Source organism: Rhinopithecus roxellana, chromosome 11 (assembly GCF_007565055.1).
Source record: "Rhinopithecus roxellana isolate Shanxi Qingling chromosome 11, ASM756505v1, whole genome shotgun sequence".
Lineage (NCBI taxonomy): Eukaryota > Metazoa > Chordata > Mammalia > Primates > Cercopithecidae > Rhinopithecus > Rhinopithecus roxellana.
The window spans coordinates 100,513,222-100,536,809 of record NC_044559.1 but is presented as its reverse complement, the minus strand read 5'-3'; the positions used below and the strand labels follow the sequence as shown (position 1 = coordinate 100,536,809).

Below are 23,588 nucleotides of genomic sequence, written 5' to 3'. Positions count from 1 at the left end.
CTGCGGTGTTTCTAGCCAACGGCAGAATGCTCAGCTGAATTATCTTTTACTTTCACAGCATAACAGAGTGGAGCACAGTCAAATTGAAGATGGCCTTCACTACTACATTGTCAGAATTAGATTGTCTGGCAAATGATCCAGGCCTATTTCTCAAACCCACATGTAATGTTCTGACTACCAACGTGCCCGTAGAGTCATTAACAAGCGTCCTAAAACATGCTGTACATATTTAAATGATTAGGAGAGGAGTATGGATGAGGCTGTTTCTAATGGTGCTTCAGCTTTTATCAATTATGCAATGCAACACAGATGTGAGCCTTCACCTTTGTTTTTTGTGTGCCGCTAAAGTGCACTCCCTTTAAAAGCAGTGTTTATTTCCTTTTATCTAGCTTAAGCTCGGTGCTTGGGCAAGAGGGTTGTTCCAATCCAGACAATCTGAAAGATTCAACCTCGGCAAATCACCTTTGGCGAGGCAATTTCTAAAGAAGCTCATTTTACCCAGGACTCAGTTGTGCAATGTTATGCAATAGCTGTTTGGGGTTAGTTGGTAGTAATAATTACCTTTTCCCTCACCCTACTAAGATCTATATTCAGAAATTGCCCAGAAGGCTGGTTGTGGTGGCTCACGCCTGTAATCCCAGCACTTTGGGAGGCCTAGGCTGGGCAGATCACCTGAGGTCAGGAGTTCGACACCAGCCTGGCTAACATGGTGAAAACCTGTTTCTACTAAAAATACAAAAATTATTTGGGTGTGGTGGCGGGTGCCTGTAATCTCAGCTACTCGGGAGGCTGAGGCAGGAGAATCACTGGAACCCGGGAGGCGGAGGTTGCAGTGAGCTGGGATTGCGCCATTGCACTCCAGCTTGGGCAACAAGAGCGACACTCAGTCTCAAAAAAAAAAAAAAAAAAAAAAAAAAAGAAATTGCCCAGAATAGAGATGCTTAGGTCCCCAAGCCCAATCAAGGGGCTAGATATCAAACCATTGATGAGAGTCTGAGCATTTGGAAGGTAAGATTCATGCCTTTACTGTTCCTACAGCATTTCGTCCTCTGGTGCTCAGTTCACACTGTAACTGACACACGAAAAGGGCAGGTGCACGGTGGGTTATTTTCAGACTTCACATCTGTGTGGCAGTTACACTCCTGAGCCTATAGATTAATTCAGTGCCACCGGTTCTAACCCTTTCTAGCTTGTTGTTGACATGAGGCTTGCATGGTCTGAGAAGGTCTCAAAACTATCAATAACCTAGGTTAGGCTGTTGCCCAAGAGAAAAGCCTCAAAGGAAATGACTTAACTGTGGTATACACTAGTGGTACCCAAGTCAGTGTTAGGTGGTGCATGGATAAACATATTTTTTATTTTAAGGATTACATATTTACCTTCACCATTAATTATAGCAAGTGATACACGTTTTCCATTTACGGTGATGATATAAAATTTCCTACTTAAAGTTATTTAAGTTAAAAAGCAATTAATTTAAAGAAAAATTACATAAATAATAAAACAGAGTGTTATTGGTATGGCAAGAACTATAAAGTTGCTTTATAAATGACTAAAGTCTAGGATATCCTGATTTAAGGCTTAAGAGTTTAACAGTGCTACCATGTATCAAGTGCTTTATGGCACCAGAAAATGTCCTTAAGCACCTGGGATTCTATATGTTATTAAATCCTACAATATCCCTATGAGATAAAATTTATTATACTCATTTTACAGATGAGAAAACTGATACTCTACAACTTGCCGAAGGGCATAAAGCTAGAGATCGGGGATCCAGAGTGCTAGTCTATGTCTGCCAGACTTTTAGTCCCTTACCACTACGTTATGTTGCCGCCAAGTACAAGATTTAAGGTCTAGTCATCCATCCATTCATCCAACATACATATGGAGCACCTATGATATATCTGACAATGTCCTGGATTAAAAGAAGGGGGCCCTCATTCCCTTCCCTTCAAGTAGCCTAATCTAGTAAACAGCAGATGAGATCTTGGTTACAGTGGGAAAAAAAGGTGCTTCTCATCTTGGGCTTCAACTCATGCTCAAGGAGGCAGGCTACATTTTGACCAAAAACAATATGCAGAACTCCCTACTTAAAAGATAAAACTTGTAATCTTATAAATATTTAGAATAGTGAGCAGGAGACTGATTCCTATAATAAACATATTGCTGTTAAAAGAGGCAAAAGGCTTCCAAAAGAATCCTTAGGCAGGTCTCATTTTATGCAAACCCTATATATAAAAATTAAGCCATAGAAAATGTGTTTCCATTACAAAATGTGCTCCACTTTACCAAAAGGAGTTTCAGTAGGGCTTCCTACTGTTGCGAGCTTCCTTGGAGCTTTCTAAAGAGAAAGTAACTATTGAAGACATTACTGTACATGGTATTTCCAGACTGTCCAGACAGTAGAGAATGAATATTACCTATTGTCTCCTGCCGTCAAAACGTATAATTTGAAAATATAAAAGAAAAATATATGAAATAAGACAGGCATGCCCTTCCTTCCTACACATGCATGAAAACCAGAAACTCTCCAATCTGAAAGAGGAAACCCACCAACCAAGCAGGTAGACACACATCATCCTTGTTTTCCTTCTTCATAGCATAATGGTTCTGTATTCTTAAAGGAAATTATCCAGCAGTCCTTAACCAAGAGAGCATGGACCAACTTCAGGAGGGGGCTGTTCACAAGTGTCCTCAAATGTCATTCAAATTTTGTGGATGTAAACGTTTTCTGGGTGGACAGTCCATAGGGTTCTTTAGATTCTCAAAGTCATCCATGCTGCCCTTCCAAGTTATAGCCCCACTAGACTAGGTGACCAACTACCTGTCCTCCCTATCACATGTGTGAACTATTAGGAAAATACAGTAAATAAAATTTAACTGAGATGCCTGAGTGGCTTCTTGGGGAGAACAGTAACTGATAATTGGGCATTTAAAAGGGTATATCATAACCTTTAAAATCATCATCGATACCTTTCAGAATCAGACGAATGCTATGCTATGAATGGTCGCCCAAGAAAATGTGTGTTGAAATATAAAATTCTGCATGCAGATTTTGGCAGGGGGTGGCATCGCCACAAAAATTATCCATCAGTTCTTAATTAAGATCCTATTACTCAGGTTATTTCCCAGCACAACATTTAGGCACTTGACATGTAGCCCAAGTTACAGGGTTTTTGAAGGTGGGGTGGGGGAATAATGACTGTCAGTATATCTCCTGCCAAACACTGAACCTACACTGTACAGTACAGATTCTAGACCAAATAGCCCTACTTCGCTCCCAGAACAGAGATGTGAGAGAAGTTTTATTCAGCCAGAAAGTTCTGCCCAAGGTGAATTCTGTGATTTTGTGAAATCCACCACTAACATTGCCTTCAAGAGAAATTGTTTTATATGAAACAATTTGATTAACTACACTAGCCCCATTTGCAACCACGAATATAGGCAAAAAGTTGACATTTTCATGGAAAAGTTCTATCATTTGCCATCTAAAATTGCTAACTTTTTTTCCTAGCTTGTAGGTTGTACCCTAAGAATATGAAAATATTGCAGTGATGAATCAAGGATAGTGAATGAGAGGATAAATTATTAACATTCTGAACTTCAACTGACAGCCTTTCATTGCCAAAGCAGACACTGTAGGCCTGGACAGTCTTCATAGTTACGAAACAAATGAAACTGAATAAATCCAAATAAGAAAGAGCCTTCAACTCCTCAGAACACTTTCTGGACGGAAGTGCTAGAGCTTTGTTGGAATATTAGGAATTTTGACAAGGAATATACAATATACGTATTTCTTCTGTTAACCAGAAAACCTTAAAATGAACCACTATGCACTTATCAGAGACAACAAAAGGTCAGTATTTAACGTCAAGCACAGGGTTTCTATTTAGAAAGATGGGTTTGAACTAAGTATAAGTTCCTAGTGGGATGAAGAGGCCTTTCAAAAAGAAGATCTAAGTCAGAGCTGACCACAAGATTCTTTATTTCTAGTAATATCCTGGTAGAATAGGAAGAGTACATGGGATGGGAGTCTCCCGATTCATTCAACAATCATGTGTATGAGACTACCACCAATGAAAAAGAGGTCATGGCCGGGCACGGTGGCTCACTCCTAGAATCCCAGCACTTTGGGAGGCCTAAGCAGGTGGATCACAAGGTCAGGAGATCTAGACCAGCCTGGCCAAGATGGTGAAACCCTGTCTCAACTAAAAATACAAAAATTAGCCAGGCACAGTGGCGGGCACCTGTAATCCCAGCTACTTGCGAGGCTGAGGATAAAAATTGCTTGAACCTGGGAGGCAGAAGTTGCAGTGAGCCAAGATCACACCAATCCATGAGAATCCATCTCAAAAAGAAAGAAAGAAAGAAAAAGAGGTCATAATGCCTACTCTTTAAGTTTTTACAATGTTGTTCACCGGCAAGACGTACTTACGCAACCTTCATCCAAGCTCCTGGAACACTGCTTACACCTTCATCCATGCACTGGCTAGACTCTACCTTATAACATAGTTGTAGCTGTTTGTTCTGCTACCTGTGAGTTCCTTCCTTCCTACACATGCATGAAAATCAGAAACCCTCCAATCTAAAAGAGGAAACCCACCAACCAACCGGGTAGACAACCTCAGAATGAAGGCCGTGGTTGAGGGCAGTGACTAGATCCCTTTCGTCTTCATATTCTTCTACAGCAAGTATAGTGCCCTGGCCTTACGAAGCACTCAGTGCATGAAATGGTGATTCCACTTCAAAATAATAGATTGGGCTAAACATTGCATTTGTCCAAATCTCTCTAGATCAGCACTGTCCAATATAAATATAAAGTGAGACACATACATTATTTTAAATTTTCATTAAAATTTCTTAAAAGGTCAAATTAATTACAATAATATATTTTATTTAATCCAACATATCAAAAATATTATTTCAACATGCCATCTATATAAAAATTATTAGAGAGATATACATTCTTTTTCATACTAAGTTTTTTAAATCCAGTGTATTTTGCACTTACAGTACATCCATTTTGCATGCTAAATACATAACAGTTACAGTGCCAAGACAGGCCAGGCGCAGTGGCTTGCGCCTGTAATCCCAGCAATTTGGGAGGCTGAGGCAGGTGGATCACCTGAGGCCAGGAGTTCGAGACCAGGGTGGCCAACATGGTGAAACTCTGTCTCTACTAAAAATACAAAAATTAGCCAGCCATGGTGGTGTGCACCTGTAGTCCCAGCTACTCAGTAGGCTGAGGCAAAAGAATTGCTTGAACCTGGGAGGCGGAAGTTGCAGTGAGCCGCGATCGCACTGCTGCACTCCAGCCTGGGCAACAGAGTGAGACTCCATCTCAACAACAACAACAACAACAACAAAAAACCACGACAATAAAGTTATGTTTAACAAACAAACAAAAAAAATTACATTGCTTCAGTTTTTTATTTTAAACTGAAATTAGTTAAAATTAAATAAAATGTAAAACCCAAACTGTCAACTGTAGTAGCCACATTTCAGATGCTCAGTAGCTACTTGTGGCTAGTAGCTACCATACTGGACAGCAGAGCTCTGCACTACTGTTAAATACTAAAAAGCACATAGTAAGTTCCTGTCTTTTCAGAAAAACAATTTAGGAGGCTGAGATGGGAGGATCACTTGAACCTGGAAGCAGTTAAGGCTGCAGCGAGCCATGATCCCAACAGAGTGAGATCCTATTTCAAAAAAACAAAAACCAATTTACACACAAATACACACAGATAACTGGAGGAATACCCACAAATTGTTAGCAATTTGTTATTTCTGGGAGGAGGAGTGGGACTGGAAAGGAGGTGAAGAAGGATTTTTTACTTACATTTTCATGTGTATCATATAAAAAGTAAAATTAAGGAGAGAAACAGATTGAAATGTCACTTTTTCTTTAAATACGGACAAATGTAGTTACAGTTTGAGAGCGACAGGGACAACTCAGATTTCTTTAGATAAGGGCCACCAGACAGGTGAAGGAACTAGAAATCACACTATATAAGGAATATTAGATTGAGGTTTTTAGTGTTTGACCTGGAGAAGGGAAAATTGGGAGTGGGGACAGAGAATGGTGAGGAGGCCTGGAAACTGAAATGAAAATATTTGAAGTGCTATCAAGAACAAAAAAAATGTGATTTGTGCCATGTTGTTACAAGAATAGAACTGGAAACAACAGTATACAGTTAATACAATTGTTTATACTATAAACCAGTGGTCCCCAAACTTTTTGGTACCAAGGACCGGTTTTGGAGAAGACAGTTTTTCTAAGGACTGTGTGGGGATGGTTTCAGGATGAAACTGTTCCACTTCAGATCATCAGGCATTAGTTACATTCTCATAAGGAGTACACAATCTAGATCCCGTGCATGCACAGTTCGCAATAGGGTTTGCACTCCTGTGATAATCTAATGCCACCACTGATTTGACAGGAGGTGGAACTCAGGCAGTAATGTTCAGGCAGGCTGCTCACTTTCTGCTGTGTGGCCAAGTTCCTAACAGGCCAGGGGCTAGTACCAGTCCACAGCCCGGGGGTTGGGGACCCCTCTTATAAACCACAGAGTCAAATGTATTTGTCAAAAGGAAGAATGTCTAACAAAGAGATGGATAAAAGATATAATGGGACTATCTCATAAAGTAATAAAAATTCCCAGTCATTGAAAATATTAAAAAGTCAACTAATCAAGATTTCTGGGTCTGGTGCAGTGGCTCACGCCTATAATCCCAGCACTTTGAGAGGCTGAGGCGGGTGGATCACTTGAGCTGAGGAGTTCGAGACCAACCTGGCTAGTATGATGAAACCCCATCTCTACTAAAAATACAAAAATTAGCTGGGCGTGGTGGCAGGTGCTTGTAATCCCAGCTACTCAAGAGGCTGAGGCAGGAGAATCCCTTGAACCCGGGAGCCGGAGGTTGCAGTGCGTTGAGACTGCGCCACTGCACTCCAGCCTGGGTGACAGAGGGAGAGCTCGTCTCAAAAAACAAAAACAAACAAAAAAGGATTTCTGCAAAGGGCATTGAAGAGGTAGTAAGTGTAGTAAATTATTAGTAAAATCTTGCAACTAGATTATCTGTAGTTCCTTTCATCCCTGAGATTTTATTATCCTATGATATACATCATTATCCTAAATGCATGTGTGAAATATTACTAACGTTCACATTCAATTCCCCTCTCCTTCTAAGAATGCTATAAGATCATATACCCACCCCCACCCACCTCCTTTAAGTCAAGACATGGGCATGAAGTTAATCACTTCACTGATCAATGAAATGTGAGAAGTGATGCATGTTACTGCATGTTAATGTATGTATTAATAAACATTTAATTGCTAGCACTCCATTTCTGCCTGTTTTCTCCCTTTCTGTGTGAGCACAGAAGCATGTGTTGGTATATGGAAGTCCAAAGCAGGGTCACCCCAAAGAGGGGAAAACTGCTCTTACAGTCCTATGTACCCCACATTGAACGGTACATAAGCAAGAAGTTAGTCTTGTGTTCAGCTATTGAGGTTTTAGAAATTTTGCTACTACAGTATCTTTTAGGCTATTCTAAAATTTAAAATTCTTACTCATAACCTCTAAGAGAAAACAACACACAAAACCATGGCACATCATAGTTTGCTTTCTTGTTTTTTTTTTTTTTTTTTTTTGGAGATGGAGTTTCGCTCTTGTTGCCCAGGCTGGAGTGCAATGGCGCGATCTCGTTTCACCACGACCTCTGCCTCCCCAGTTCAAGCGATTCTCCTGCTTCATCCTCCCAAGCAGCTAGGATTACAGGCATGTGCCACCACGCCCAGCTAATTTTGTATATTTAGTAGAGACGGGGTTTCTCCATGTTGGTCAGGCTGGTCTTGAACTCCCGACACCAGGTGATCCACCTACCTCAAAGTGCTGGGATCACAGGCCACTGCTCACGCCCATAATTTGCTTTCTTATGGAATAAATAGATACCACAAGGACAAAAGAGATTTCAATTTTGGATGATTTCACAAACACACAAGCGTATTCACACACCTACTCATGCACACCCAATAAACCACAAGAACACCAGTTCACAGCCAGAGAAGCATCAGAGGAGCTAGCAATACACATGTCTTACATGCGATCCTCCAAAGCACATTCTGAATTCCTGGCACCAAATCTAACCAACTAGCATCAGCTGTTAATCATGATCTAAGAGTGATCAGAGGAATAAAAAGCAGAAGGTCTGCAGGACAATACACACGGGTAAATTTTAGCAGCAAAAAATATATATATATATATATTTTTTTTTTATTTATTTTTTTGAGACGGCGTTTCACTCTTGCTGTCCAGGCTGGAGTGCAATGGCACAATCTTGGCTCACTGCAACTCCCACCTCCCAGGTTCAAGTGATTCTCCTGCCTCAGCCTCCCAAGTAGCTGGGATTACAGGCATGCACCACCATGCCCAGCCAATTTTGTATTTTTAGTGGAGACGGGGTTTCTCCATGTTGGTCAGGCTGGTCTCGAACTCCCAACCTCAGGTGATCCGCCCACCTCAGCCTCCCAAAAAGCTGGGATTACAGGCGTGAGTCACCGCGCCCTGCTGAAATTTATATTTTTAAAAAATCACATTAAAAACTTCAAAACAACCCCTAGAGAACTGGGATCATGGCTCACTTAACCCTCAATCAATTTCAGTGTCTTATAATAGATAACTCAAGTGTTTGCGAATTAAATAAAATGAAATAACATACTACTGTAATCTCTATCTTGGTATTCTTTTTATGTTGCATCTACTCACTTTGCTTTCTTGAATAAGGGTTTACCTTTCTAAAGGAAAGGGGAAAGGAAACTAATATTGTTGACCAAGTGCTCCCACTGTGTGTTGGGTACCCTTATACAGGATCTAATCTAATCTTCCCAAGTCCTGTGAGACAAAACTGTGAGACGGGTATTGTTAACCCTGATTTACGGATAAGCAATCAAAGCAGAGTGAAAGCTTTTAAGGCCATACAGTTTATGGAGCAAGGACTTGAATCCAGGTCCATCTTACTTTGTAAATTTCATGCTGTTTCCGCTACAACATAACTGACTACCGAGGTTTAGTACAGTGGTCAAAAAGAAGCTACCCTAAAATGGCAGCTTCTGTGTTTGCTCATTCTTCCAAATCTTTGATGGGAACATTAATACAAATCAATGGGAACTAAATGAGCACTCTCAATTAAAAAAAAAGAAAGGAAAGAAACCCACACACAGGATGCACACGTGAAAAGCCTGTAACTTTAGACACACAGCCATCACGTGATGGCTAATTAGCCAGGTAACTATAGGTTTTTCTCTGCTAGAAAAGTATATGTTTCATCATGCTTTGAACTCTGCCTTATTATCAGCCCTGCTATGAAAACAATGTTTTATTTCTTATTGAGAGAATAGGCCAGGCATGAAGCATTGTTTTTGTAAGGCCTAGCAGAAGACTTTCTGTGTGAACCACAGTTGTAGAATGAGTAGTTGGAAGATGGAGAATATTCTCCGCCATGATTAGCAAGCAACCATTTTAAGGGAGGTGAAGATTAAAACGGTGTGATTGCCTAGAATCAAGCAACACTGGATGTCGTACTACAACCACCTTCTTAATAACCTGTCACCTTAAAAAAAGATTACAAACAAGCCGCTAATAAAAAAAAGGTAAGATGGAACAAATCCAGTATGGATTTATTTCCCTGCCTACTTTTGTCACTACTATGATCCTGAAACATGAAGAAGATTCCCTTGAGAAAGGCATTAATATGTCCCACTATTAAGATGTAAAATGTCCACACACACACACACACACACATACACACACCTATAATACCATCTACAATCCTCAGGCTAGCAGGCTAGCTTCAACCATGTTCACATGATCTCTCAATGTGTTTTTCTAGAATGAACGATGAATAGATGACTACTAATTAGACCAAGAATAGTTAGCAACCTAATACCCCAAGTAGCTGCTGCTTCTACAGGGTACCAATGAAACAGCCCCTCCACTAGAGAGTATCTTAGGAAGTGCTCTAAAAGAAATCAAATCAACCTTCAAATGCGCATAGGTGTCTCAAGTAGACTAAGAACAGAGAACTCCAGAGATTTCAGGAAAGTCTGATCGTAAAAGCTGCATGTTTACTTAACCTACTAGGTATAGCTTTGATGTCTGAGTGCTAACACTATAGAGTTAAGACTGTTATTGGGAAGATAAGATAAACACATGAAAAAAAGATACTGCTTTATATTGGTAGGTATAGAGTAAGGTGATCAATAAGGTGGTAGAGACACTAAATGTGATAAGATAAGAGCTCAATAAAGCAGGGCAATTCCTCTGAGCTGGATGGCTGAGAAGGATTTCAGAGGCTTAACAAGTCTTAAACGAAAGGCAGAATTCCCACAGGTAAGAGTCCTAGAAAGGCCATTCCAAGAGTAGAAAGGCATGAACCACTTAAAACACACTGGAGAGTCTGGAAGGCAGGGGACTGAGTATATGCGGTTAAAGAGAAAGAAGACGGGGCAGTTAGACTAGTTAGGCTAGGGGTAGAAGGTTTATGAGAGGAGATAAGGTAGGGGATAGGTGTCTGTTAACGTTCTGTGTGCACTTTGAACCAGTGATCCCCCGCTACAAATGTATAAAGAAATAGTCATGGCGATGTGCATAGCTACAAGAGTTTCAAAGGAATCAGAAGGAGCTGAAATGCCTAACAATAATTAAAGTATGAAACACCTCTATAATGAAATATTCAGCAGCCAAAAAAAAAAAAAAAAAAACCCACAAAAAAACCTGTATAGGATATTTTACAACATGGGGGCATATTTATAATACCGCTGTACAAACTTAAGTGGGGGAAGGTAGATTCCCAAACAGTAGATTTTATTTTCATGAGGAAATATAATATCCATGTAAATTCTCACTGATACATGCATTCATAAACATTGGTACATATAGGAATACTAACAGCACTTACTTCTGAGTGGGAGGAAAATAGGCAACTTTAATTTTTCTGCATTTTGTTTGTCAGTAGTGCCTATATTTTCTAGAACAAACAAGGATAACATTGGTAGTAACAAAAAATAACAATAATGAAAGCTACTTAATGAAAAAGAGAAGAAAATGGAAGCTGGAAGTTCACTGGATACTCCTGTAACATTCGTATTTTATCCAGTAAGCATGAAGTTTGCAGAGAAACAGGGATCCTAAGTGGAATGCCAATATTTAAAGGTCACAAGTAAAAGATAATAGAAATAGTTACGAATTCAAAAAGCAAGTGGGGCTGTCCAACGAAAGAGAGTTCTAGGCAAGGCACAGGCTCAGGGTTTTAAGGAAGAAAGAAGCAACACCACTTCATCCAAGCACACCAAATGAAAACACACAGTGAGGCAACTAGGAAAAGCCTGAAATCATCAGCACTATTTGCTCAGCCCCTACTGTGCATGAAGCACTTCACGAAGCCTTTGAAAACGCACTATTATTCCAGTCTGTCCTAAATAAATACATTTATTAAAATAAGCTAGAAGTCCAAACCTCAGCTTTCCTCTGCAACGACCTTGCATAAACTACAGACTTAAACACATAATGTTACGGGAGAGGAGTGAATCTGACATTTAGGAAAGTTAATGTGCCGCAACAGAACTTCAGACTTAAAAGTACTCCAACAGATTAAACAAATTGTTCAAAAGAATCAGTGTCAATACCACCAAGTATTAAGAGTAAATGCCCAAATCAGATACCTGCTCACAGAACGCATGGGCAAAACCACATCAATTCACATGTAGGATATATCTGCTTTGTGTTCCAAGGTGATGCTATCATGATAGCAGCTGTAATAATGGCTCACTGTCGGTAATCATACAGTGGGTAATGAGGTGAGAGGTAGAAGGCAAACAAAAACATTTTAGAGTCATGATAAAATAAAAGCATCATGCACCTCCAGCTGAAAGGGGAACTGCTGAATCAAGCCTCATTTTTATTTTATTTTTATTTATTTATTTATTTATTTATTTATTTATTTATTTATTTATTTATTTTTGGAGACAGGGTCTCACTGTGTTGCCCAGACTGGAGTGTAGTGGTATCATCTTAGCTCACCGCAACCTTGTTCTGCAAACTTCTTTTCAGTTGATGGTCCATCTGGGCATAAGTGATTGTCCTGCCTCAGTCTCCTGAGTAGCTGGGGCCACAGTTGGGCATCACCAAACTCAGCTAATTTTTAAAAATATTTTGCAGAGACAGGTCTTGCTATGTTGCCCAGGTTCCTCTTGAACTCCTGACCTCAAGCAATCCTCCCATCTCGGCCTTCCAGAGTGTTGGGGTTATAGGTGTGAGCCACTGTCCCCAGCCAGACCTCATTTTAAAAGCACATCTGAGTTACAGAGTCAATGTTGCATTCTCAAAAGATATTTAAAAGACCATGGTGGTCGGAGTCAGGCGTGGTGGCTCACGCCTATAATCCCAGCACTTTGGGAAGCCGAGGTGGGCAGATCACCAGGTTAGGAGTTAAAGATCAGCCTGGCCAACATGGTGAAACCCTGTCTCTACTAAAAATACAAAAATTAGCTGGGCGTGGTGGCGCATGTCTGTAATCCCAGCTACTTGGGAGGCTGAGGCAGGAGAATCACTTGAACCTGGGAGGTGGAGGTTGCAGTCAGCCGAGATCACACCACTGAACTCCTGCATGGGCAACGGAGCAAACCTCTGTCTCAAAAAAAAAAAAAAAAAAAAAAAAAAAAAAAAAAAAAAAAAAAAAAAACCATGGTGGATCAGTTGGGTTTGTCCTTCCACAGTGGACCCACTTATATCATAAATGCAAACAGAATTACTGGTCCAAGTTTGGCAATCTATCAGTGATAATGAAAGTGTATGAGCTTACATAAAGCCAAGGCTGCATAAGACTTGCTTCCAGTCAATCCAAGGTACACAGCAAGAAACTGAAGGCATAGCAAGGAATAGGACCACAACAGAATTTATTCTTTCATCTTTTGATTAGCTTCTCATCAGATGGCGATCTCCACAGACAGATCTTTGGGAAATTAACATTTCAAATTAATGAAGCTAAAATAAAATTATGAATTGGCTGTCTTATCCATCACGGTCTTTTTTGTGGGGGTATGGGGGGCGGCGGACAAAGTTTCACTCTTGTTGCCCAGGCTGGAGTGCAATGGCACAATCTCGACTCACTGAAACCTCCGCCTCCCAGGTTCAAGTGATTCTCCTGCCTTGGTCTCCCAAGTAGCTGGGATTATGGATGTGTGCTGCTATGTCTGTCTAATTTTGTATTTTTAGTAGGAATGGGGTTTTACTATGTTGGTCAGGCTGGACTCAAACTCCTGACCTCAAGTGGTCTACCTGCCTTGGCCTCCCAAAGTGCTGGGATTACAGGCATAAGCCACCGTGCCCAGCCTCCATCATGGTCTTTTATCATAGATATGGCTGTAAAAAAACAAAATGCCAGAAAAAAATAGACAAAACAAAACAAAAACAAGAACAGCTTAAGTCCAGGAGAACAACATGATTAAACTATCACATACGATAATTTAGGGAAGACTTGTCAGTTTTTATATTATTTGGTTGGAATAGCTTAAACAAACTCTCAGACACCAAGCTGGTCTTCAACTGTAGACCATTATTGAGGCAAAAAATCAATTTGGGCAAGCTCTATCCTAAATGCTAGAGTAAACAACTACAGGAACTACAGAAGCTCAGAAGGCACAACATTGATATTGAGCCACAGTAGCTGCCATATTAATTAACAATGATGTTCATTAGATACTAGTCTACATTTAGTATTACTGTGCATAAAAACAAACAAAAAAACAGGTACCAAACTTCAGGGAGTGTAGTGGCAGAATATTTTCCCCCTTTTTGCTCTTATGTATGGAATGGTCAAGGCCATACAGCTCTAGAGAAGAGTCCAGTAGTTTTGCTAATGTCATGTCGTATCTGAAGGACGCCAGGCCAGCTCCTTAGAGTTCTGGCCATGCATAATGGATCACTGGGGCCTTTCTCTAGAATCTACTCCTATACTGGCTCTAGGATTCTTAGTAAAAATGAGCTCCTGCAATATAAATGAGTTAAATGGTATTAAAAAATCACCTCGGCCGGGCATGGTGGCTCACACCTGTAATCCCAGCACTTTGTGAGGCCAAGGCGGGCAGATCACGAGGTCAAGAGATCAAGGCCATCCTGGCCAACACGGTGAAGCCCCGTCTCTACTAAAACACAAAAAAATTAGCCAGACATGGTGGTGCGTGCCTGTAGTCCTAGCTACTTGGGAGGCTGAGGCAGGGAAATCGCTTGAACCCAGGAGGCGGAGGTTGCAGTGAGCCACCTCCAACCTGGTGACAGAGCAAAACTCCATCTCAAAAAACCCAAAAACAAACAAACAAACAAAATCACCTAAAGTGTATCCTAAGATGAGTAACTGTGATGGTGAGGGATTCTGAAAGCACATCTTAGGGAAGAACTGAAAAGAGAGGACTGAAGACTGTTAGAAGGAAAAAGAGGAGAAAACAAGGTTCACGAAGGCCCCTTGGAGCCTGACAATTCTATAGAGTTTCAGAAAATCATGAGTTTACCTTTTTCATACATTGTATCCTAGAGGTAAATACTGGTAGCCTGGATACTAAAAATAGCACAGAAAGTTCCAATTTCACTTTTTTTCTACTTCCGCCCTGACATCTCCAAATGGAAATGTAAGAATAAATTCCAAAATTCTACAAACTTCTTTTCAGTTGATGGTCCATCTTCAGTCTGTCATCAAAAGAAGAAATGAACCTGGAATTCTAAGAATCTTTCGTGGCTGCAAGAAACACTAGAAAATCCTCAGGTCAACAGAAATTCCAAATGAAAGGGTTTTAACTTGGATTGCGCCTTCATGAGTGATGGCAGTATAAGTACCTGGGCAGCAGTATCAATGACCAGCTGTTGATTGGCTCAGACTTGGTTAGATTTCACAAAGACCTCTTTTCTAGCAGGAAAAGCTGAGATGGTTGGGTGTAGACAGCATAAATGAATGTTACTTATTTGAGCCACTTTTACTCACTCATTCTTCCACTATTGCGGGGCAATATTCAACTATTTGATTAGACGGTCAAGCCAAAATTTAAATTTCAAATGAAATGAATAATCTCATTCCTTATGTGTTACAACTATATGTATTCCTAGTTTCTTAGAAAACATACTGGATTGGACACAGTGGCTCATACCTGTCATCCCAGCACTTTGGGAGGCCAAGGCGGGAGATCACTTGAGTTTACAAGTTTGTGACCAGCCTGGCCAGCATCATGAAACCCTATCTCTACTGAAAAAATACAAAAATTAGCTGGGCACGGTGGTGGGCATCTGTAATCGAAGCTACTTGCGAGGCTGAGGCAGGAGAATTGCTTGAACCCAGGAAGCGGACGTTGCAGTGAGACAAGATCGCAACACTGCACTCCAGCCTGGGCAAGAGAGAGAGACCCTACTGTCTCAAAAAAAAAAAAAAAAAAAAAAACAAAAACAAAAAGGAAGGAAGAAAGGAAAGAAAGAAGGTACACTGGTAATAAGCTGTTCAAAAACTTTGAATGTCTTGGATGCAGATTCTTGTACCCCTTTTGTTTGTCATGAGAGGCATGTGGGCACTCGAAGAGTATCTCCTCCAATGTTAATTGTGCTATGATGAAATTCTTTAAAGAATGCATGGTTGGCCGGGTGCGGTGGCTCAAGCCTGTAATCCCAGCACTTTGGGAGGCCGAGACGGCGGATCACTAGATCAGGAGATCGAGAGCATCCTGGCTAACACGGTGAAACCCCGTCTCTACTAAAAAATACAAAAAAACTAGCCGGGCGAGGTGGCGGGCACCTGTAGTCCCAGCTACTCGGGAGGCTGAGGCAGGAGAATGGCGTGAACCCAGGAGGCGGAGCTTGCAGTGAGCCGAGATCCGGCCACTGCACTCCAGCCTGGGCGACAGAGCCAGACTCTGTCTCAAAAAAAAAAAAAAAGAAAAAGAAAAAAAAAAAGAATGCATGGTTAACACAACAATATTGTCAGAGAGAAAATCCTTTGGAAAGTATCTTTACAAATCTTCGAAAAGTCTTGTATGTAATCAGTTTCTATGTTGAACTCAAGGATGCTATAAAGGCCAATTTTTTTTTTTTTTTTTGAGACAGAGTCTCACTCTGTTGCCCAGGCTGGAGTGCAGTGGTGTGATCTCTGCTCACCACAACCTCCACCTCCCAGGTTCAAGTGGTTCTCCTGCCTCAGCCTCCCGAGTAGCTGGGACTACAGGCTCATGCCACCATGCCTGGCTAATTTTTATATTTTTAGTAAAGATGGTGTTTCACTATGTTGTCCAGGCTAGTCTCGAACTCCTGACCTTGTGATCCACCCGACTTGGCCTCCCAAAGTGTTGGGATTACCGACGTGAGCCACTGCGCCCGGCCCAAATTCGTTTTAGTTAGGAGGTTGTTCTGTAAGGGTTCTTCATGATATTCAGGAATAGCATAGTTCAACAATATATTATTTAAGAAACTTCTCAAGTTGCAGTGTTAAGAAAAATACTAGAGTTAGGCCAGCAATGCAAGCAACAAATACCTTCAAAAGACTCTTTAATATACATACAAAATTTAAATCTAGAAAGGAAGGAAGGATTGTCCCAGTAAGAAGGATGTCTTCCAATCCTAATAAATTCATTAGCAGTGAAAAGTCTCTATGACAAAATGTCAGCATTTAGCATGCTTTTTACAGACATTTATACTGTTTTCTTCCACAAAAAGTGAGAATCCTTCCCATGTCCACATCTCAGGAAGCTGCCTGACATATCAAACTCAAAAGTGATCTGAAACAACCAATACAAAGCCTCCAGAATCTCCAAGCAAAAACTATAGCTAATTTTTAACTAAGAGTATTTGAGAGGTCCCATGCAACTGGCCACTTATGGCTCAGCTTATTTTGATAGCTTTCAGGAGATAAAAGTTTGTAAAATATAAATATATATTAATATATGAATAAATATATAAAATGTTTGTTATATAATATATATTACATAGATTTATTATTTGAAATAAATATATATTAAAATAATAGTCATATATAATATGTATTTATATGTGTACATATAAACAAGCAAAAACCTGAAGGACTTTTATAATAATTTTCTATTGAGGGGGACAATCATGGGAGTAAGCCCTATTCTAAATCACTAGAATGCGTATGTGATTAGGGAAATTCAAAATGGACAAATAAGCCAACCTTGTACCACACGGCTCCCTATCATACAGAACCTGCTTCCGATAATCATAATGTAGTAATAATACCACTTTAGACTTCAATATCACAAATGTTTCCACAGATGTTAACTAATTTGTTCTCAGTTGGTCTTCTCAAAAATCCAATGAGAAACAGCCAGGTACACATTATTGCCCATTTTAGACAAAAGAAAGCTGAATGCATAAACAATATATCATTTAAGAAACTTCTCAAGTTGCAGTGTTATGGAAAATGGCAGAGTGAAACCAGCAATCCAAGGTAAAATATAAACAACAAATACCTTCCAAAGACTCTTTAATATACACATAAAATTTAAATCTACTTTGAGCCATTTGGTTGAACAGCTGCATTCTTTTCAAGTTACTTTAGAGTTGTATAATAATATTTTACTTTATCTCTGCAGCAATGATCTGAGTACAGATATTTTATTTTACCTTTGAAAATCTTATTGTATGTTATCATTTTTTGTGGCTGAGAATTAAGAATTCATTGCTCTCATTAATATAATAAAAGTTATTTTTCTTCACTGAAAAAACAAACAAAAAATACACATAAAATTTAAATCTAGAAAGGAAGGAAGGATTGTTCCAGTAAGAAGCATGTCTTCAAATCCTAATAAATTCATGAGAGCACTCAGGTGAAAAATCATACAGTGACTTCCAGTGACTCTTCCAGTGGTGACAGATCTACAGGTAGAGCCAAGATTCTCCTGACAGCCCACCCTCTGCTCTTTTAACCCCACCATGCTGTTGACTCCCAAAAAGTACAGTGAAAGTCCCAGCAACAGAAGAAAGGGGGAAGCTACTCTTTCTCAATTTGAAGGGACAGATTTAGAAACAGAAATTGAACTGAGGGAACCCCCATCATTAAATTCAGCCAGACCCCCACACATAATCTTTGGGTCTTTTTTCTCGATTTCAGCTCAGACTCCTCTATCTTTTCTTTCTTTTTCTAAAGACACATTTGGAGATGAAACCATTCATAACTGCCCATCCACAGACAGTTTGTGGCAGCATAATTGGCAATGAGTCTGCTGCAAAAAAATGAAAATGCTGTTTTAATAACCTTGGTTTAAAATACATTCTGTTGTATGCCTCAAAGGGCTTCAATAAAAAGTCAACCTGTAGAGACATATTTTCTTGGCTTAAACAACAATCCAAAGCATATAAATGTAGTCCAACTATAATGACATATTTATAGGCCAATAAAGCTTACACTGCAGCTTTCATACTTCGCTTAAAGGAACTCTGTAAGAATCAGTGTTACATAAAATAATTTGATTTTTTTTCAAACTATAGCCCAAGGAATAAAAAATGCAAGTTTGCTATGTTTAACTGATAGTGTTTATATTCCTTACTTGCTAAAAATTTTGTAAAACGAAATAATTCTTCATTTGACTACTTTCAACTGCCATACCAAATATGGGTATTAAGTCCACTTTTATTATAAAAGCTAAGTACTGTAATTCTAAAGACAAAAATAAATAACTAGAGGCTTGTGTGGTGAATGATTTAATCAACCCAATTCTTCTGGAAAAACAGATTCTTGTGTTCATTATGCTTATGAATAATACATTCCTTAACCCTCCTATTTTAACATAGTTATTTTTCTTTTTTTTTTATAAACTTCAGTATGAAACAGTCTGAAAGAAGGTAAAATATCTCACTGAGTAAAGTCATAATTTGCATTGGTTTCATATTGAACTTTCTTTCTTTGAAAAGGACAAAGAGGAGGGAAGAGAATGAATGCACTTTACCACATCTCAGAAGTGTTTTTAAGATTATTAGTTTTTCCACTATCCAGATCTGTAGTTTTAGTCATCAACCATTAAGAGTCTTAAAATGAAAACTCTAGAGAGTTTTAAAAAGCAGAAAGATGACATCCTCAAATATTGTCTAAATGTGCTCCCTCAAGGGGGAAGGGGATAAAAAAAAATGAAAGAGTTGTGATTTGAATCAGAGCATTTATTGGAAGCTGCCATGTGGGGCAGAGTTTCTCTTTGTGGAGTATTAATTTGTTGGCAGACACACATTTGTGAGAACATTCTTGTTTTTTTTTTACTATTCAGAGAGAGACAGGAAGTGACACAAACTGGGATTAAAGGGAACTTATTCTACCTAAACACTGAGCAAGAAAAGTTCTTTAATGAGCTTTTATATTTTAAAATCCCTTCTCTAAGAACCAATCTAATTATTTTGTTATTATTGATGTTTTAACACTATGAAGTAACACAGTTAAAAAACAATAACATGTTGGAGTTTTACTGTATCCATAGAAAGGTGAGATCTTTCCGTTCTTTGCTTACTTCCACCAGAAAAAAGGGGGGGTCTCAAATAATCTCACAGTTCATCTTCTTTCTTTGGTAAGAACAATGAGGAGTTGGAAGGGTTCTACAGAAGGAAAAACCTAATAAGTGTGTGAATTTCCATTAACAATGTGGTATTGGAGGTGGTTTCAGTGTGACCAACAGAAAAGGAGATAAGAAAACCACTGTGGAGAAAGAAAAGTACAGACAACAAATATTTTGATGTTATAGACAGAGAAAGGAAGAGGCTGAAGAGAAAGTTGTGGGGAAAGGAATGTGTAAAGAAAATGACACCCCCTATCTCTTCAATATAAATCCCGACAATGTAGACTTACAAACCTTAGATCAGGCAGATAATGGAAACTCATTACATTAAGGAAAGTTTTTGTTTCTCTTTCCACATTATTACAACACAGTGTGCATTCCAATTACAAAAGCTATTTGTCTGAAATTCCCCACAGTTCATAGCAACTGAGTAGAATTTCAAGGCCCTAAATTCTATCCTTAAAGGGGTATTTTACATTAAAAAAATTTTTAAGTACATGGTGTTTCTTGTTCCCCAGGGGAGAGCCTCCCAATCAACTCTCCTGTTGATTATTTTCCCTTCTTCAGCACTGATCATAAAGCTGTCTCCAAAATGAGACCAAAACAAACAAACAAAAACAAAATCAGAGTCAACCTAAGAACCCCCCTTTTTTAGACAGAGTCTTGCTGTTGTCGCCTGGACTGCAGTGCAATGGTGCAATGATTTCGTCTCAACGCAACCTCTGCCTCCCAGGTTCCAGCAATTCTCCTGCCTCAGCTTCCCAAGTAGCTGAGATTACAGGCCCCCGCCACCATGCGCGACCAATTTTTGTATTTTTAGTAGAGAAGGGGTTTCACCATGTTGGCCAGGCTGGTCTCGAACTCCTGACCTCAGATGATCCACCCGCCTCAGCCTCCCAAAGTGCTGGGATTACAGGCGTGAGACACCGCACCCGTCCTGGAACCTTTTTATCAATACACATTCCTTGGCCTTTCCTTAGTCCTACTGAATGAAGAATCTAGAGAAGCTGGACTCAGTAATCAGTATTGTTTTTTAAATTTCTTTCATGAGTCTAACGAGCAACTAGATTTAAAAACCACTCATCTAGATTTTCCAGGCCAAACCACCTGCAAGTACTGTGAATATTCACTATAAACCAATTTCTTCTGGAATCAACTGCAAAAAGGTAGAATATGGCCCTTCTATTTTTTAGAATCCAGGAGGATCAACCTCTTAATTCTCTGGGTGGAATTAAGAAGTTAGACTTATTTTCCTGTTCATTAATAAATTATCCATTTTAAACACAATTTTAAACATAAACCTTGCTATAAATACTCTTGTTTATATGTGTGACATCAAGCTCAACCATCTACACATCCTTTTGTCCCCTGTGGGTTTCCTGTTTAATTTTTTATTAGTAACAGTATATTCCATAACACACACACAAAATTAAACAAACAAAAGAAAGGTTTTAATGTTGAGGAAAACATAAGACAATGGCAATACAACTTGGATCATACATTAGGAAAGTAACACAACAGATGTATTATTCAGCATTATTGCAAGTCATAAGACTAGTCATTGTGTGTTCACAAAACTGGGGGGTGTAACAGTATATATAGGAAGACTATTTAAAAACTCTTTGGCTTTAGAAGGAAAACCACTAGCTTAATAATTTTCTCTAAATGTGCACGTGACAGTCAGGCTGCCATATCCAAAATGTTCCCGTCTGACATCAACCAAAAGATGCCAGGAAACTGTTGATAGTTAAACTCAAATTGCAAGAAAATATTAATGCTATTCCCAAAACACAGCACAGCTCATCACAAACCAGAGTCACATGAAAGCCACAGTCAGTTACTGGTGTTATTCAGTCTCTTTATGCCAATTAAAATAAATTGCCTAGGTTTGTTGTAATAGTTAAGTTCTGGGTTTAAAAAAAAAAAAAAAAAACAGGAAGCTGTCACATTAAGCCATAAAATAGGACTGCAAAAATCAGCATTGTGCGCAAATGAAAGAAAAAGATGCCTTAATATGTTAAAGCGCAGTTCCTCTTTGCCTAAAGAGGAAATAACTAGTCTAAATCAGAGGTCAACAATTTTCGTCTTGAGCAATGCTAGGAGAGTAAATCAGTGAATGACATGCGAATACAAACAGAAGGAAAAAAAAAGCAACGAAAGGACACAAAATGTCACTGGAGAAGAAAGTGTTAAGAAAAAGCAATATAATTAATTATGGAGCCCCTAGTTTATGCCAGTCAATGTGCTCTACCCTTTCTATCTCACATCTCACAATAACCCTGTAAAGTTCCCCTATTTTTTAGATGGGGAAACTGAGGCTTATAAGTTAAATTATTTGCCTTAGGCCACACAGCTAAGTATGCAGCAGAGTTAGTATGCAAACACCAACCAGCGTAACTACTCCAAAGTCCAAGTTCTCCTTTGAACTTACAGTGGAAGAGGGAAGGAAGCAAAAAAAAAAAAAAAAAAAAAAAAAAAAAAATATATATATATATATATATATATATATAAAAGCAAAAATATATATATATATATATATATATATAGATAGATGGTACCACACTGAATGCTAAAGAATCAAGCAAACCTATGCCATTGGTTGCCAACCAGTGGATCCCCTGGCTTGACATTGTTCTCTTGCTCCACATTGAGGAAGTCATCTCTTTTCCTCAGTTTGTTTTCCACTCAATGTAAAACATGAAATTGGGACATGGTGTTAATAGATGTCATACTACATACTTATAGCAAGTATATAAACTCTTTATTAATTAAATTTCAGGTGCTATAATCAAATCGTCTGCCTTGCCATCACACTGAAAGTTGTTCAGAACCACTGTATCACCCCAGAGCAAGGATCTACACATAAATGGTCCTGTGATCCAACAGGTAACACTCATCCCTTACCCATCCAGTCATCTCTCCATCCATATTCTCAGGCTCCTTTGAGGTTAAAGAAATTTTAAATATATTTATATATAAATGATAGCGTTTCCAGAAAAATCTACAACCGAAAAGTTACTATATACGCCCACACATTAGATTTAAAAGTACAAGTCATATTTACCCAGGTCTGCTTTCTCCTTGAGAACATCTTTGAAGTTGAGTCCACTGTTCAGGGTTGACTGCCTGTACTTCAGCAGAGCTTCCTTCTGTCCATTCCTTCCCAAGGCCTCAGTTTTCACGGGTCCAGCGTGGAGGCCACATCTCCACTTGGAGAAATCAGAATGTACCCACTTGACCAGGTCTTCAAGCTTCACAATCACCTTTTCGGAAACAGCAATGACTTCATCCTACAAGAGGTAGTTGGGGAAGAACAAAAAACGGCTATTTATAGGTTTGAGGGAAATGATCCACTCTCCACAAGGCCCACCTGAAATGCCATATGAGTGGTTTAACCTAATGCAAGGAGACTGTGTGCATTTTGGTGACAAAGAATCTTTAGTAACTCACTTCACTTCAATGGTTTTTCACTGCTAGTTGTTTAGTTAAGGAATAATTTTTGTATTTGTTACACAATTAGAAAGTATCCAAAAATAGGACTGTAATTCTAAAAGCCATTTTTAATGTTGGTTGCCCAAGTTCACACTCTAACTAGCTGACCACTTGGGTGAAAGCTAGTTTTTAGGTGTAATTAATTGCAAATGTAAAAAGTGAAAGCTAGATGACTAATGGTGAGCCTGTCTCTACATAAATGGTCTAAGTAAATCTAGGATTCTTGGAACTCTGACTCACCCCCAAATTCCTATGTTTATGGTACATTTTCCCTTGGCTTATACACAAATATTGAATTTAACTTTTGTCCTAAAAATTAAATAAAACTGTGATGTAATCCCAAAAGAAATACTTCATAAATGTTATGTGCTTCCCACTGAAAGAAACTTACACATTCTCATGTTTCTGAAAAACTTTGTAAGCTGAGAAATGAACTGATTTTTTCTTTTAATACATATGGGGTAGAGGGTGAGAGGGTGAGTGAGGAAAAAGTCTTTGAATCTAAGA

General features: G+C 39.1%; 1 protein-coding gene across 2 annotated transcripts in view; it reads right to left on the bottom strand.

Moving 5' to 3' along the window:
* The window catches only part of ARID5B (AT-rich interaction domain 5B), a 193,671-nt gene that overhangs the window by 132,691 nt on the left and 37,392 nt on the right, over window positions 1-23,588 (bottom strand). For both annotated transcript variants that reach the window (XM_010367591.2, XM_030940204.1), the window contains exon 3: window positions 22,654-22,879. In XM_010367591.2, coding sequence (XP_010365893.1) covers window positions 22,654-22,879 — 226 coding nt within the window. The remainder of the gene's footprint in view (window positions 1-22,653; window positions 22,880-23,588) is intronic.